The sequence below is a fragment of the Schistocerca americana genome, chromosome 2, assembly GCF_021461395.2.
Source record: "Schistocerca americana isolate TAMUIC-IGC-003095 chromosome 2, iqSchAmer2.1, whole genome shotgun sequence".
NCBI lineage: Eukaryota > Metazoa > Arthropoda > Insecta > Orthoptera > Acrididae > Schistocerca > Schistocerca americana.
The window spans coordinates 474,428,528-474,446,810 of NC_060120.1; the positions used below are offsets into that span (position 1 = coordinate 474,428,528).

An 18,283-nucleotide genomic window follows, 5' to 3' on the forward strand; every position below is an offset into this window, starting at 1 on the left:
GCACAATGATACATAAAACACAATGATTGTCCGCTCCACTGATTAGCGTTTAGTGAGCAAAATACATATTGTCACTACCAGAATGTAATATTTTTTGACAAACTGGTATTTCCCACAGTGAATTATGGTCCAGGATGAGTATATGAGCCACATGGTGTCTGTTTTGAACCCCACCTGTAATCCATGAGTCACCTCACAACGACCGTGTGCCAGCAACAATTTGGGGCTGGATGTGTTCCAATAGACTGGAGCTGCCACATAAGATCAGATGGCTGACTTCTTGTCCAGTATACTTATTATGGGCAGTGATGATCCCATCAGTGCAACAACTGTATCAGTCTCCACTATATAGATGTTGGACAAAAGTATGGAAACACTGTGAGAAATGCATTCCAGACCATAAATCCAGACACTAGCCAAGCCCACACATGGTGCTGTTGTATTTGACCATGAATGGCATCTATTGAGGGCACACAACATGTTGCAAGGGTCAGTTGTGGTCAGAACAGTTTTCTTTGTAGATGTAGGTACATTACATGGAAGCTAAGTGAATTTGAATGTGGGAAAATTGTTGGTGTTTGTGTGATGAGTGCTTCCGTAACCCAAGGTAGCCAAAGTGTTTGGTGTTTAAAGAGGCACCGTGTCGTACATATATACTGCACATATGGAAAGAGGAAACATATCATCTGCAAAGTCACAATTTGGATGAAAGTGTGTGTGGAGTGATTATGACAGTCACTGAAGAGAATTGTGACAAAAAAATAAGAGGACAAAAGCTGCAAAAGTCACTGCAGAACTGAGTGTCTTACGAAACACTGTCAACACTGATACATGAAGGGAGGTCCATTGGGGAGGGGGGAGCACAGTTACCTTTTAAGGCTGCATTACTTCCAAGGATTTTGTAACCACTTTGGCTGATCAGGTCCAGCCCCCACTGGTGGTGCTGTATTCCAAGATGACAGGGCCCCTGTTCACACAGCCCAAATTGTCCAGGATGAATTGTCGAAATCTCCCCTGGCCACCACAGTCACTAGAACTCAATATCATTAAGGTTTTGTGGTCTACTTTTGAGAGAATGGTGCATGACTGCTACACACCTCCACCATTGTTACCCGAACTTGCCACTATTTTTTAAGAATAATGGTATAAGAATCCTTGAAATCTATGCAGGAGCTGCCATTGTCCATTCCAAAATGAATGGAAGTTGTTTTCAATGCAAACATGTTTCCCTACACCATATGGTATGTTACACCTCATGTATTAGGCATGGTAATGTGTTGTTTTTTTGATTTTCCCATATTTCTGTCCACCCCTCTCAATGTCAGGTATAGTGCAGGAACAGTTTGCAGAACACAACCATATTTCTCTTTGTAACTGGCTGCCTCCTGCAACTGACCTCATCTCCATTTAAAACATATGGACAGAGACGAAACAGACCATATTAGAATATTGACCTAAGCTCATTCCAGAAACCTGCAGAGATCTTTGTAACATCACTCTAACTGCATTGATAGATGTAGCAGAAAATGACAGATTTATTATTCACCTTGTAGACTACTTTTCTTGCACGATGCAGATGATCACTGGAGTGGATAGAGTAAACAAATTAATGCATTAACACAAAAATTAATTGCTGATGGTGGGATTCAATTTAAATCAGGCTGTTGTGTCCTTGATGACTGGTCTGTCGACTACACCATTGAACTATGATTTACTATACTAAGTGTTGCACTATTCACAATATTGTGAAAAGATTGCTACTCCACATACATGTTAACTTGCAGACAAGCGCACAAAAAAAGACTGATAAGCAAGTAAGCCTTTGGAAAGGTCTCCTCCTGAATTAAGACAAAAAACCACACACACATACACACAAATCCAAAAAAGAGGCCTTTTAGCTGAAAGCTTACTTGTTTAGCAGTCTTTTTGTTATCCCTGTCTGCAACTCAACATCTCCACTATATGGTAAGTAGCAATCTAGCCTTTTCACAGTATTTTTGTTGTTCTATCCTGGATTTTCCATTATTCGATGTTGTAATATTCGGGACTTCTTACTGTTATGCCACCTTGTTTCCCCAGCTTATGACTTCAAATTCCAATTCAATGTCTGAAATCTTAGGACTGACTTGTTACTCTATCAATGACATTCTGTGATAGAATTTACCATTTATATTAGCTCGGCTACATAAGTGGAATGTGGCACAGTGCAAGGATCAGTAGTTCATACTTGCTCCAATATAGTATGTTGAAGATTTACTGCATCATACCTGTTGCGTAACCCAACACAGTTGTAGATGAACGGGCAATGGTGGTCGAAATATTCAACACAACGACCACAAACCCTGCAATGTTTTGCACGTAATGGTCGCAGACAACGGCATGTGTGGCAAAGACGCTGCAGTACCTGTAAATGCAAACACAAACATTAATTTCTATACATCATGAAACAACATAGTTCACATAGTTTGTTCAGAGCAGCACGAGGTTGGTATTGAAGTGAGTTAAGAGGAGCATATTTGTAGAGTTTAGTCTTTACCCACATTAAGTAGTGTGATATACTGTTTTCTGTTTACAAGTGAATAATCATGCTTGAAGTCAATAGATTCTGAGGGAAAACTAAATATGACCAATGACAGTCGAAATGTGATTCTTGCTATTCATCACTCTTCACTTGGTATTTTCTAATTCTTTCTATTTTAACATTACTTTATAGTAAGGAAATCTCTTAATCTGAAAGCTATTATATGTACCTGTTATTTCAACTTAACAGTGTCCACTAAAATGCCAGTTAGCAGCAAAGTATTTGGTGAAACACATTAGGCTCATTAAGTGATGAACGAGAAAACAATGAAAAAGAGTACATCTGTTGCTTATACAAGTGTTCACGTGGGATTACACTTGTTAGCTGGTGAGAGACAAATAAAAAGTGATGATGTGTTCATCACTCGGAAGGAGGCTAGATGATCTCTGACATGAGGTTGCTCTCATCCTCAATTTTAGAACACAACCAAAGCTGGAATTGTTCAATACTGAATCGACTGTTACAAAGTGTTTAAGATATTTAACTGCAAAATGCACTTTTAATAAGACAATAAGTTCACCTGAAAAAGGTGTGCTATAAATTATTTGTATGAAAGATCCAAAAGGTATTTTTTAAATTATTATTATTATTATTATTATTATTTTTTAATTTTCCAATGCAACAACAATTGTTACACATTACCCGTTTCAACTACTTTAATAATTTTCCAGCACCCCTGACACTGATGCCCACATCATTCATCTTTTCAATGGTACAAGGATTAAATTGTGGCAATGTTTTGGGTTTTCCTTTGTGAAGAAACTGTAGGGATCAAGCTCTGATCCCTACAATGGTGGCAAATCGGCAGATACTGGTCTGGCTTGAACATGCAACCCATCGGGGAGGTGGTTGGCAGCAGAAGAAAGTCACACAGCAGGTGACCCAGTGGGGCTAATGCACCAAGTTAATTGCATGGATACTAGGTCAGTTCAAAAAATTATGGAATATTCATAATTTTGCACCAGTGGTGTGCTGGAACGAAATGCGGTTTGCATTCCTGCACACACCTGTGTTTAATGTGTAACAGGCAGCGGTTTCATTGTTGTATGTCTGTTTGTTCTTATTTCAGTGCTGTATTGAGTAGAACATTGTGTCACACAGTTTGATTTCAAGATGGCAGAGTTAAGGGAGCAACGTGTCGGCGTTAAATTTTGCACGAAACTCAAGAAAACCTTCTGCAGGAAGCCTATAAACTGTGTTACAAATGGTTCACATGATTTAAATAAGGCCAGACGGAAGTTAAAGGTGACCCTCATTCAGGACAATTTTCGATATTTACCGATGTCTGGAAAGTCAATGAAATTGTGCATGCCAATCGAAGACAGACTGTTAGAGAGATTGCAGAAAAATGTAACATTTCAGATGGATCATGTCATGAAATCCTGACACAACACCTTGGAATGCATCGTGTTACCACAAAGTTCGTCCCAGTGCTCGTGAGTCAAGAGGAGATAGACCGTCGCTTTGCAATCTGTGAATAGCTTTTGGATTGTGCAAATGTGAAAGAGATGTTCCTTAAGATGATGATAACATGAGACACGAGTCTATTGTTATGATGTTGAGACCAAGGTTGTTCAACCTATACAATGGGCCTGGAAATGATCTTCAAGACTAACCAGGTCAGATCAAATGTCAAACTCATGCTGATGGTTTTCTTTCACTTTGAAGGATTAGTTCATCATGAATTCGTACCATAGGGACAAACTTATTCCATGGTACTACTAAAATGTAAGCATAAAAAAATCGTGGACAAAGTGCTGGAATGTTTTGAACGGACCTCGTACTTTAGCTCAGGCCAATGCCTGCAGCTACTGCAGTCGAAGTCTGTAGAAAGTAGCTGGCAGTTTCATTGTAAACTGCAAGTGGTCTTTGTTTCGAAGTTACTGGTTTTGGTGTATACTACATTTTCTGCATCATATACTTACCTGGATATTGTCTAAGAACAACGGAGAGAGGGTCTGACTGGAGTGGTATTTATATGAGCCAGGCTGGCTAGTGTTAGCCATATGGCATTGCTTCAGCCCAGAAACCAAAACATGCTGGAATGCTCAGCTGTCTCTGTGAGACAATGGTGACTTCATTTATCCTGGTTTCCTTGTCCAGTCAGCTTTTCTGGACGCTCTTACACTGCTGCAAGAAGTCCTAACTTTGCCTTTCAGAAACAGTGATGGACATACTTTGCAGTGTCGGTGTACTGAATGGGTGTTCTTACTCTCTGAATGTGCCTTCTTACACCAAAGTGCTCGGTCATTAGGATGACAGCATCCCTCCTATGACATCATTTTGCTGCATTTATGCTGGAGCAGTTCACTAATGCAGACTACATGGTGATGCAACATTCCTCCTCCTTTGAAGAAAATCCATCTCCAGATTTGTGCTTATTCACATTTGTGGACAGAACATAACTTAACACCTTTTATTGGTTGGCATAAATAAAAATAAAATGCAAGATTCTTCTCTTACCCTTACTCTAATGTAGCATAACCCATGTGGTTCATTGGCTGTCCATTACTCTTTTACTTCTTAAGGTTAACCCTTGGGGAGCTGATGCACTGGAAGCTCAGTGGGTTGACATGTTTTGTGTTTGAAGTAGATACAGGTTACACAAAGCAGTCAGAACCACAATGGTACCAACAACCGAGACAATTATGGTCAGAATTTTATTGCATTGCGTGTTTTAGTACTGCTGTACGAAATACTGTTTTCAATAATTCCCCCTGCATCTGGCCAACTCCTTTTTCAGAACTGCAATGTATGTGGTACTCTCCTCACATCTCTTCCAATCTCCCTTCCTTTCAGTTTTGAGTTGCAGTCTGGTGAATGGTACTTAATTTCTCACTTCTCCCCCATTCTCTTATGGTGGCTGGTGAGTGAGACATAATACTGATTGAAGAACAGTATCCCTACTTTGATTCACTGATCTGTAGTGCACCCGCCACTTCTCCACTGAAGAGATGTAATACCACTAGAACTGACGCGCACACACTGTGGCACCCTCTGTGGTAATGTCAGTTGTGCAAAGGTATCAACATCACTCCCCCCCCCCCCCTTTCTCTCAAAAAGACTAGATGCATGTGGTACATCATCACTATACTACCTGCCAACTCCACTACCAAAATATATCGACAAACTATAACACAAATCTCCCATGTAATAACCTCAAGAAACATAATGAGCATACATAACTTACAAAAAAAAAGGAAACTCCTGTTTACGTTCCTGAAAACCTGTCTTTCACTGGCATTACATAAGTGCATAAGGCAGCACGTGTGTAGCAACTTGTGTGCAAGATTCTGCTTTCCTTCTCCCTTCACCTCCTTCAGAGTTAGTGGCTCTGGCATCTATGGTAAAGCATCTGGAACATCATTAAAAGGCAGTGGTGGCCTACATCGGCAACTATAATTGGACATTTACAGGCGAATCTTGCCTCTCTGGCTTGGTACAGCCCTTGACAATGCGTAAGGAATTTGTTTATTTTGCCCTTCAGTATATTGGGCCTCGCCTAGTATGACCCTTTGACCAACTCTATATACTGTCAACTTGATGGTACATTGTCCCTTCTTTTCTTCCCATTCATGTGCTATTGTATTTGCCCTCTACACTTGATTCCAAAGGTCTGAATTTTTTCACAAAATTTCTCATCGTCTCTCCATTCTTCCTAAATATGGCTTAATAACTTTGAAAGGTGATGATGTTTCCCTGCTGTATACCACATTGTGCAGCAAAAGCCCAATGCTATCATGTACTTCTGAATTATGTGCAGCCACGAGATAGGTTCAGCAAACATCCCAGTAGTGGTGGTGACTATTTACATAACAACTCAACATTGTACCAACGGTACTGTGAATGTGCTCTGTCCTCTGCATCCACTTGTGGATGCAGGGAACTATTAATATATTTGTGGATTTGCAATAGATGACATAGTTGCTTGATTAGTTCAGATGCGAAATTGGTGCCCCGATATGTTATTATCACATTAGGGAGGCCAAACTAGTTATCCACCATATCTTGTGCCACTTTACTCGATTGCTGATTCGGAATGGCAGTTATCGTAACATAATATGAACTTAGCAAGTAGTGGTTACCTACTGGAGTTTGGTAAAATGGATCTAAAATATCCATCCACACCATTTCAAATGGCTTGGATTCTTCCAACAATCTTTGCAGAGGTGTTTCTTTCTATGGTTCAAATCAACACGTTCTACACATGGCATCCATTCTTTACATACCGATCACTGTTCTGTCTGATTACTGCACCAATATTGGTCAGCTTCACTTTCTGCGATAAAGTGTGGACAGCCAACATCTTGTCACCTACTTGCAGTTGCACTGTCCCTCAACTACTTGTCTCATAGGTACTCATGATGGCACATTAACAACTGACGAGCTTCACAATTTTTGAGATGCCTCTACTCAGGCACTGCACCATTACAATCTGTCCATTCTTAAAGTGCTCATTTCAGCAGATTTCCTCGTTTGTGGTGATTATCGTTTCTAAAATAATTTCTGGTCACCTCTGCTCTGCTTATATACTTTCCTTACCACATCACGTGTCACAATACCACCAAGTGGCATTCAATCTCACGGTGAGGAATGTTTTGGTTCATTAGTATACATTAACACCTTTTTTTACAAAAAAATGTAAACACTTGTAGCAGAACTATTGGCATGTAATTGTCTACATCATCTCATTACTACTCACAGTCCCTTGCCTTCCTTCAACCACTAAACTTAATTACCATATCAGTTACAGAGAGTGTTTTGTTTAATACAGACTCAGACCTGGGGCGCAACTTCATATTTTTCACACTAATATATCATTGCTAAAAATGAAGGAAGCAATCCGTGACAGAAACAACAGGCAGGACTGATGGTATTTATAGTCTTTACTACTACCCACTGAGTTGCAGTTCATTTACGAGGGTGGTTTGATAAGTCTCTTAAATTTCCATTAGAGAATAGAACATTTTTGTGGTGCCTTAATGGCTGGTAAGCTTGATTATTCTAAGCATTGTATAAAGAATTTTGATAATGCACAGTGTACAGTTCATTGTTGATATCAGTCTGAATTGGTCAGTGTGTCAACTGCGATCGAAATTGGAGGAAGAGTTTTGTGGTGTTACCAAACATTTTCATTTGAAGGATTGGAGTGATGCACACATCAAAACAAAATTGGATGAAGTTCATGTGAGCTTTGCACCGTTACTGATGACCGTTTACTTTTGTATTAATGAATTTAAACACAGCCGGACAACTACTGAAGACAAAGCACACACTGACCATCCAATTGAGGTCACCACAAAGGAAACCACTGACAAAATCCACGACATGGTAATGCAAGACAGCCAAATAAAAATTTATGAGAGTGCTGACACGGTACGCTGCTCAACTGAGTGAGTGCATAATATCCTACACTGAGAACTGGCTACAAAGAAGCTGGGTGTCAGCAATTGCTCACAGTCAATGAAAAGTGCACCCAGCAGAACATTTCAACATTGTTTGGTGATTAATCACAACGCAAAACACTTTTTGTGCTGATGTGTCTCTGTTGATGAAACCTGGATCCATCATTAGAACCAGAGTCAAAACTGGTGAAAGTGCACCACAACTATGTGGTAGAATTCAAAACATAGATGCCCTGGAAAGTGAAAATACAAACTTAAACGTACACACTTGAGGCAGTAACAGTAACAATAGGGTTGAGGTTGTAGGGAGAGAGGACATACTGATGCAGTTTTTACAAAAAATGAATGCTGGTTTGGACAAAAAACTCTGCACAAAAATTCAGACAACAAAGTAAAAAAATTGGACAAAATGTTAGATCTAAAGACAGTGAATTTTTGTAATGAATTTGTCAGTTTAATAATTTTGCCCAGGAATGTAGAAAATCACTTCATGAGAAACAATTGAAGTTTATGTACATGGCTACAGCATAGTGTCAAAAGATCAAAGCAGACTAATTGAGTTACAGAAACAAGTCAACTCTCAAACGGAAGTAGTAAAACAAGCTTTACTGAACAGCACTGTTACAAATAATGAGATAGTTCCAGCTCGAAGTGCATGTGAGGAAAATAAAAAAATCAGTTACTAAAGTAGTATCAGGTGTGCAGCAACAATGTTCCAATCTAGAATCAAAAATACAGACAATGGAAGACACAATGAAGAATGTAAGAATACCCCATACCCCAGTAGATACAAACATTACCCAACAAGAAATAGAAATATTAATGCAAGATTGCTTTAAAAACCTCATTAACAGTGTGCTTGGTCAAGGACAGTTTAAAGAATTTGACCCACATAAAGAGTTACATCGCATGGATCAAAAAAAAAAAAAAAAAAAAAAAAAAAAAAAAAAAAAAAAAAAAATTTAAAGTTGTATTTGCATGGATTCAAAATGAATCAGAAAAAATAGATTATTGTGTTACACATGAATGCAGGTGCTAGGACATGGGGAAACTGTGTATCCGACCAGTGCATTCCATTTGCAGAATCTGAAAGTGCATTTCTCCGCAAATACTGGTCATGCGAGAAACAACAAAGTATAAAAGAGAAATTATTTGTCATGCATAACTACAATGGGCACGAGGTACTGATATGTGACGTTCTGCAAAAACACGGTAAGCACAATAATTATCAGGACAGTCCTACTAGTGGTAATTTTGATAAATCATTTACCATAGAAAGTAAGGAAACAGCGTCGCAAACATTTGATGATTCTGATGAGTTATTACGAGTTGTTGATCATTTAGAAGAAACAGATTGTGAAAGAATGCTGAGGGGATCAGAGCGAAATATGACTCACTGTAATCAACGTTTTCAATGAAATGACGCTCTGCAGAAAAAGAATTATGGATCTCAGTCACGGGACCAACAACATGACAATTCAACTGCGACACAAGATACGTGAGAAGACAAACATTTGAGAAATTACTGGCATAATGATGACCAAATCGGAAACAAGGAGAGGAGAGAAAATGACTTTGATAGGTGTAACCAGCAAGCAGACAGTAGATGATGGAAGAATTCTGGATTGTTCACCACTCAGAGACGTGGATGACAGACCTCAAGAACACGCGCGATCTCCAGCAAACTAGAAGTTGTTTTGGATGAGACCCTCTCTGGAATGTCTGAAAAGATATTAGGGCTGAACTACTGACAGAAGATATTCACGATGTAGTTGAAGTGTTGGATCCAGTGATTGAACTTAGTGTAAGTGGTCGTAAAATTACAGAAATTTTACATTCTGGTAGTTATACTACAGCGATCTCTAAAAGTTACTATGAACAGCTTTGCGAAACAGAAGAGGTACCTGTTTTCCCTGTCAATAGCATGCATATCATTCCAGCAACTGGGTGCAGGAGTTGTGCTGTTACTGGACAGGTCTCTTAGAAACAAGATTTTAGACAGACATTTCAACATGTCGGTATTGATTCTTCAACAGTGGGCTGGATATTTGGTGGTGATTGGCTGGCAGAAAGATGATGTATGGTTGATTATGGAAGAGGACATTTAACTATTTGTAATTGGGACGACGAATTGGAGGTTAATTTTATTGGTTTAGTGAAAGAAAAGAAGAATGCATCTGCACGATTAGGAATTACAGTGATTCAGAAGAAAGCGGGTGGCAGAATTGAAGCGCCAGTATACAAGGGTCACTGCAAAAGAAATGCACACTATTTTTTTTTAAATCCATCTTTTATTCTACATGTTTGAAAGTTTTACAGTGTGTAGATACATCCTTTTGGAACAATATTTTCATTTCTCCACATAATTTCCATCCCTCTAACAACTGCCTTGAGTCATCTTGGAACCAGCACCCGTATACACGCACGGTAAAATTCTGGACCAACCTGTTGGAGCCGCTGTTTGGCAGCGCACACAAAGGACTCATCATCTTCAAACCTTGTTCCACGAAGAGTCTTTCAGTTTCCCAAAGAGATGATAGTCAGCCAAGTCAGAACTGTAAGGCGGGTGTTTCAGTGTTGTCCACGCAAGTTTTGTGATTGCTTCCATGGTTTTTTAACTGACATGTGGCCATGCATTATCGTGCAGCAGCAAAACATCCTGCTTTTGCCAATGTGGTCAAACATGACTCAGTCGAGCTTGAAGTTTCTTCAGTATCGTTACATATGCATCAGAATTTATGGTGGTTCCACTTGGCATGATGGCCACAAGCAAGAGTCCTCCGGAATCGAAGAACACCGTAGCCATAACTTTTCCAGAAGAAGTGGTTTTGAATTTTTTTTTTTTTTTTTTTTCCCTTGGGTGAATCTGCATGACGCCACTCCATTGATTGCCTCTTCGTCTCTGTTGAAAAATGATGGAGCCATATTTCACCATCTGTCACAATTCTTCCAAGAAATTCATCTCCACCAGTCTCGTACTGTTCCAAAATTTTGCTGCATACTGTTTTTCTTGTTTCTTTGTGAGCCACTGTCCACGTCCTGGGAACCCAGCTGGCACAAACCTTTTTTAATGCCAAAACTTTCAGTATTCTGCAAACATTTCCTTCCCCTATCCCAACGTAGCATGACAATTTGTTCACTGTGATGCGTCTATCAGCAGTCACCAATTTGTTAACTCTCTGCACATTGTGTGGAGTGTGTGCAGTACGAGGCCTGCTGTTGCAAGAACAATCCTCAATATTGCCATGCCCGCTTTCATCACGTAACCTGCTTACCCACCGACTAACTGTACTGCGATCGACAGCAGCATCTCCATACACTTTTTCAATCTCTTGTAGATGTTTCCCACTGTCTCGCTTTCACAGCACAGGAATTATACCACAGCACGTTGCTTCTGACGAACGTCAAATGTAGCAGCCATCTTGAAGACATGCTGTGACGGCGCCACTCACGGGAACAAGTTGAACTAAGTTTGAAAACAAGCAGGAAGGATGTATCTACACAAGAGGGAGACTACTGATGTTATCAGGAGAAAGAAAACTGGTGTTCTATGGATCGGAGTGTGGAATGTCAGATCCCTTAATCAGGCAGGTAGGTTGGAAAATTTAAAAAGGGAAATGGATAACTAAAGCTAGATATAGTGGGAATTAGTGAAGTTCGCTGGCTGGAGGAACAAGGCTTCTGGTCAGGTGACTACAGGTTTATAAATACAAAATCAAATAGGGATAATGCAGGAGTATGTGTGATAATTAAAAAAAAAAATAGGAGTGCGGGTAAGCTGCTACAAACTGCATAGTGAACGCATTATTGTAGTAAAGATAGACATGAACCCCACGCTTACCACAGTAGTAAAAGTTTATATATGCCAACTGGCTCCACAGATGACGAAGAAACTGAAGAAATGTATGATCAGATAAAAAAAATTTCTCAGATAGTAATGGGAAAGGAAAATTTAATAGTCATGGGTGGTTGGAATACGATAGTAGGAAAAGGAAGAGAAGGAAAAGTAGTAGGCGAATATTGAATGGAGGTGAGGAATGAAAGAGGAAGCTGCCTGTTAGAATTTTGCACATAGCATAACTTAATCATAACTAACACTTGATTTGAGAATCATCAAAGAAGGTTGTATACATGGAAGAGGCCTGGAGACACTGGAAGGTTTCACACAGATTATATAATGATAAGACAGAGTTGGGAACCAGGTTTTAAATTGTAAGACACATCCAGGGGCAGATGTGGACTCTGACCACAAACTATTGGTTATGAACTGTAGATTAAAACTAAAGAAACTGCAAAAAGGTGGGAATTTAAGGAGATGGGACCTGTATAAACTGAAAGAGCCACCTTGGGGAAGATCATTTTGGATTCTGTAGAAATGTTGGAACACATGAGGCAATAATGACTGTAAGACTTATCTTAGAAGATAGATTAAGGAAAGGCAAACCTACATTCCTAGCATTTCAAGACTTGGAGAAAGCTTTTGACAAAGTCAACTGGAATACTCTTTCAGATTCTGCAGCTGGCAGACGTAAACTACAGGAAGCGCATTTACAATTTGTACAGAAACCAGGTGGCAATTACAAGAGTTGAGGGGCACAAAAGGGGAGCAGTGGTTGAGAAGGGAGTGAGACAGGATTGTATTCTATCCCCAATCCTTAAGCAGTAAAGGAATCAAAAGAAAAATTTGGAGTAAGAATTAAAAACTTTGAGGTTTGCCGATGACATTGTAATTCTGTCAGACAGAGCAAAGGACTTGGAAGATCAGTTGAACGGAATGGACAGTGTCTTGAAAGGAAGATACAAGATGAACATCAACAAAAGCAAAATGAGGAGAATGGAATATAGTCGAATTAAATCAGGTAATGCTGAGGGAATTAGATTAGGAAATGAGACACTTAAAGTAGCAGATGAGTTTTGCTATTTGGGGGACAAAATAACTGATGATGGTCAAAGTTAGAGGATATAAAATGTAGACTAGCAATGGTAAGGAAAGAATTTTTGAAGAAGAGAAATTTGTTAACATTGAGTACAGATTGTCAGAAAGTCTTTACTGAAATTATTTGTATGGAGTGTAGCCATGTATGGAAGTGAAACATGGACGATAAATAGTTTAGACAAGAAGAAAATAGAAGCTTTCGAAAAGTGGTCCTGCAGAAGAATGCTGAAGATTAGATGGGTAGATTACATAACTAATGAGGTGGTACTGAATAGAACTGGGGAGCAGAGGAATTTGTATGGCCCAACTTGATTAGAAGAAGGGATCGGTTGGTGGGACATGTTCTGAGGCATCAAGGGATCACCAATTTAGTACTGGAGGGTAGAAATTGTAGAGGGAGACCAAGAGATGAATACATTAAGCAGATTCAGAAGGATGTAGGTTGCAGTAGTTATATGGAGGTGAAGAGGCTTGCACAGGATAGAGTAGCATGGAGAGCTGATCAAACCAGTCCCTGGGCTAAAGACCACAACAACAACAACAACAACAACAACAACTAGAGTGAAAGAAGGATACAGTACTAAACCCTCTGGGAATCCACACTTTATTTTGAATTGTACACAGGCAAAGTGACTACAAGCTGGATTACACAGGGATGGGGTAAAAAATCTGTTATCTCTTAGCATTTCAGGGAAACCTAAACCGAGATAACTAGTCCCCACGAGTGAGAGTTCACTGATCGTTATGCTGTCTCAAAGATTATTACACATTATACTTTACTGCTGTGATGTCATCTGTCAATGTATCCTTTGGCTTACTGTTATGTATAAGTCGGACCAATTAAAATGAATGCAGTTAGTTGCATAACATTTTAGTTTATCAAGTAGAGTTTTGTGGTCCACATATTCAAAGGGCATGGCGCGGTTTCATTAACAAAAGCTACACTGAGAGCACTCAACAAATATTGGCCAGCAGAAAAAAATAGCCAGTATTCTAATATAGACCACTTTCTGAAATGAAGGACCATAAGAGTGAAACGGGTCTATAATAACAGGTGATTCTGCTTATCTCTGTAGATTACCTACAAAAACGTAATTATGTCTAACTGTTTTTAATTTACTTGTGTAATAATGCTCTTCATTTTTACATCTACTTTGCATTTTTGAAAACTGAGGGTTAAGGCATCCTGCGAAGAATGAATTTGTGTCACCTTCTGAGTACATAAACAGAGTGCATAACTTAAAAAAGAAACTTGCCAATGTGGATATGCTGCATAGGCACGTTGCCTCCACACCACAATAAAAATATTCAGAAAAGTGGACTATGAGAAAACAAGAATATATACAAATAATTAATGAACAAAAAATTTGCACTGGCATAATTGCAGAAGATAGTTGGTACTCTAAAATATGTATTGTTTTATTTGGTTTTATCATTTCACTCTTCATGAAACTGACACTGTCCTTGAGAGTTTCACTAGTTATTTCTGGCAATCATTGATCAGCAGAAATTATTTTAACTACACTGGTATCTAAATTTAATTCAGTTATTTCATTAATAATGTCCATCTTTTCCTTCTAATTTTAAAATTTTAGTTCCAGTGGAAAACAAGTAACCATCTGACCCTTAAAAAATATTTAAAAAAACCCTTCTATTACTGTCTTATTGACACAGATTAACAGCTGGCAGAAAAACAGTTCCATTAAATACATGATGCAAAATAAGACACACATCAAATAATCTTATGCACTAACCGATGCCACAGCTCGTTTACGCCATTTATCCAAGTAAGCTATCTGTTGTATTGCACGGTGATAGGCATCCGTGTTGCATGGAACATATCCTGGGTCTCGTCGATTGGCTATTACCCAGCTCATCCACATCACTATGTTCCAGTAAATAAAAAGATAGTGGGAGCCTCGAAGTTTATTCCATGTGATGGGAACACACTGAAACCAGAAAAAAATTATTATTGCAGAGAAAATTAATATAGTGAAACTGTTAATGTAGACTTGACAGATTTTGTTAGTGACAAAAGTAATCAAAACACATACATGCAACCTGTTTTGTTGTGAAAGCTCTATTTCATGCTGTATGCATGCATCATAAATTCAACAACTATTGACCATTCCAGAAAAAGTCAGAAAACGGTAGTGCATAATGAAAATTTAAAGGTGAAGGGATATTAACTTCTATTGAGAAATACCAGAAAATGTGAAGGCAATCTATGGAATATTACACTGTTCAAACTTATGAAGAATAAAAAGAACAATTTCAAAGATCGAAAAATACTTCATTGGGTGCAACCTACTCATTTCAAGTTAAGCTGAGTAAGCGGTATTCACTACAAATCATGTTTTCCATCCTTTATCTCATATCACCATCATTGTCTCTTTACAGTAACTGAACATACGTATTTAACTTCCAAGTATCTAGAGACTAGACATGCTGACAAAAATAGCAACTAATAGTTAAATATAGTTACTACACCTCTGTTCTGCATATAAAAAAGCCACGACAATGTGATAAATATGCCAATGGCCAGAACAAATTCACCAGATCTCATTTGTTAAACATTTTACTTCTCACGGTATTTTCTTCATTCCACAGAATATGTTATGGTGATTCAGCATAATTCTGTCACACTGTTTTTCATTCTTCTGAGGATAAAATTTTTAATCAAGTTGCATGCCTGCAATATTAATGTAAGGTGTCAGAAAACTGTTTTTTCCCTTGCAGAATGTATGTCAAAGTTTTGTTTAGAAATTCAAATACCTCCATGTCGTCATGATTTAGTACTAGTAGTAGTAGTTGTTGTTTTGATGATTATTCTCACAGTCATTAGGTGTTCCTATGGTTATGCACAGATGTGGATTCATGGAATACATGCAATGGCCACAAAACTCAGTCATATTATAAGCTAAGGAAGATGTCCACCATTCTGGTCTCACATGAGCTAACTGGACATATGTGAAATTATCACACTGCTCTTCTGGACATTGTCAGCTTTTCAGACCTTGGAGTTGCTACTTCTCTATCAAGTAGAGCCTCAGTGGGCATCATGAAGTTGAGTGGACCATTGTTCCAGTCCTACCACTAAGCAAAAATCCTGGCAGTCAGCCACAGTGACCACTCAGTTGCAGAGATGGACTTACATTACTGCTGAACACAGATAATGTTTGATGAATGAGGTTCTCCCAATTTCATAAATTCTATTGAATGTAATACCAAGTGCCTAAGTGATTGATCACATCACTTGCTCCATACCACTGGCAGTACTGCCTTTGGTAGTTTTTACACTTAGACTATTAGACTTTTACATTTTTGTTATGAACTATCTATATTTAAAGTATGACTGCCATATTTGTGTCAAAAATGCAAGCGTGCATGTATGTGTTTTGCATACAAAAGCAGTTCTCTAATATTCATTATGTATACTCTGTCCTTTGACATCTGAAGAGAATTACAAAGTGTAAAAATAAATCAATCCCTAATACAATGACATGTTCTCTGTATGAAACAGTCCAACCATCCAAACATAAAACAACAGAAACAATTTTTACCTGTTTATTTTGGGAGGCATTTACTGCTACTGACTGTAGCATCTGTAAGGGTCTTAACTGATTTCAGTGTCTTTCATTGGACACTCAGATTCAGGACTTTAGGTTAGTTGAACAGTGATATAATTGTCACTGTCTCTTCTTTAGTTTTGATATTTTATCATGAAGGCATCTCATGTTAACAAAGTATTTCACTTTGAATAGTCATAGTAGGCAATATGGTTTGAGTTTTCCTGGTGTTGTTCCGCTCAGTCCAACACTGGTCAAAAATTTGGAATCCCTCTTGAAGAACCCTGTCGTGCAACCTTCTGGCAAAACTGTAATCTAGAACAATAGCACATGCACACAGAGCACTGTGAATTTTATTTGATACCTGTTCTCACACCAAGATTAGTGACACAGGGTAAGCAGCATTAGAAGAAATAAGTATATACACATGTCCACACTTTTAGAAAGGCAGAAGTACATGCATAGATAACTATTGCTTAAATGTTTTGTACAAGTGAAACTGAAATGTTATTATAAGCTACCACAAACATTATTTGCTAACAATGGTTGGCACTGACCTGGGTTTTTTTTTGAGCATATGGATTAGAACACTTGGACTACTATTCACACCCACTTGTACAGGGATGAGGTTCTTCAATCATATGAAGCTTTTTCACAAATGCAGTTGACAAACTACTCTAATGGATGAATTTCTTACAAACAAAGGCATCAGCCACACATACCAGCCAGTGAAGTCTCCAAACCTCAATCCTATGCTACATATCTGGGATGTATTTGCGATATACAGTATAACCCCACTTTTACGTTCCTGGAACTAACGTTTTCCCGTGGTTTACAACATTTTTTATCATTCCCGTCAAACTTCCTATGTCCACAATATTAATTTGCACCCAATTTTGTGTCAGCATATTTATAATTTTCCTGCGATTTAATCATTATGAAAAAAGATTTGTAGAGTAAAAAATGACGCTGGCCGTCCAGTAGTGTTTTCAAATATTACGTGGTTCAGTTTCTTGACACCAGGGCACTCTACTCAGCGGATTTGAACCGGTTAACATGTAAAAGTTGGAACACTTTGTGCCGTATCTTCCACTGCTGCCATGCACTACTTGGCGTGATGGCTGTAACTAGGTTAGTTCGACCCATATTTAGCGTGTTTCGGCATTTGGCCTCTTGCAGCATTAGTTGGCACCGTCATTCACTTTGTGTTCCTCAAATGTTTTTAGTTTAAACACCCCCCCCCCCCCCCTCCTCTGTCTTCACTATTTCATCTTGCAGAGGTACTCAATGTCTTATAATGTGTTCCTTTCTCCTGTTTCAGACAGTAGAATGTTTGCTTTGAAATCCCCAACAACTTCTGATTGTTTCAATTTATGCAGGTCTTATTAGCCTACCTCTCTATAATTGCATCATTTTTATTCTGCGGTTTATTACCAATAAATAACAGTCAGAATCCACATCTGGTACTGGAAATCTTTTGCAATTTAAAATTTGTTTTCAAAACCTATGTTTTACCATTATTTAGTCTAACCAAAACCTTATGGTGTTTCCATATCTCTTTCACATATAATTCTTTTCTCAGGGTTCTTACAGAAAATGTCAGAAACGATTAAATTGCGCTCCGTGCAAAATTGTACTAGGTGACTTCCTCATTCACTCATTTTCCCCAGTCCATGTTCTCCTACTATTCTTCCTTTCCTTCTTTCACCTATTGAAGAATTCTACCGCAATTTAAGTTTCATTTCCTTGCCAAATCAAATGTAGTCTTTTGACTGAGCTTCTCAATCTTAAT

General features: G+C 38.5%; 1 protein-coding gene across 1 annotated transcript in view; it reads right to left on the reverse strand.

The window, feature by feature from the left end:
• The window catches only part of LOC124594843 (probable protein S-acyltransferase 23), a 62,708-nt gene that overhangs the window by 8,578 nt on the left and 35,847 nt on the right, over positions 1 to 18,283 (reverse strand). Inside the window, exons 7-8 of the mRNA XM_047133298.1 lie at positions 14,677 to 14,871; positions 2,268 to 2,404 (exon numbers count right to left, since the gene is read on the reverse strand). Coding sequence (XP_046989254.1) covers positions 2,268 to 2,404; positions 14,677 to 14,871 — 332 coding nt within the window. The remainder of the gene's footprint in view (positions 1 to 2,267; positions 2,405 to 14,676; positions 14,872 to 18,283) is intronic.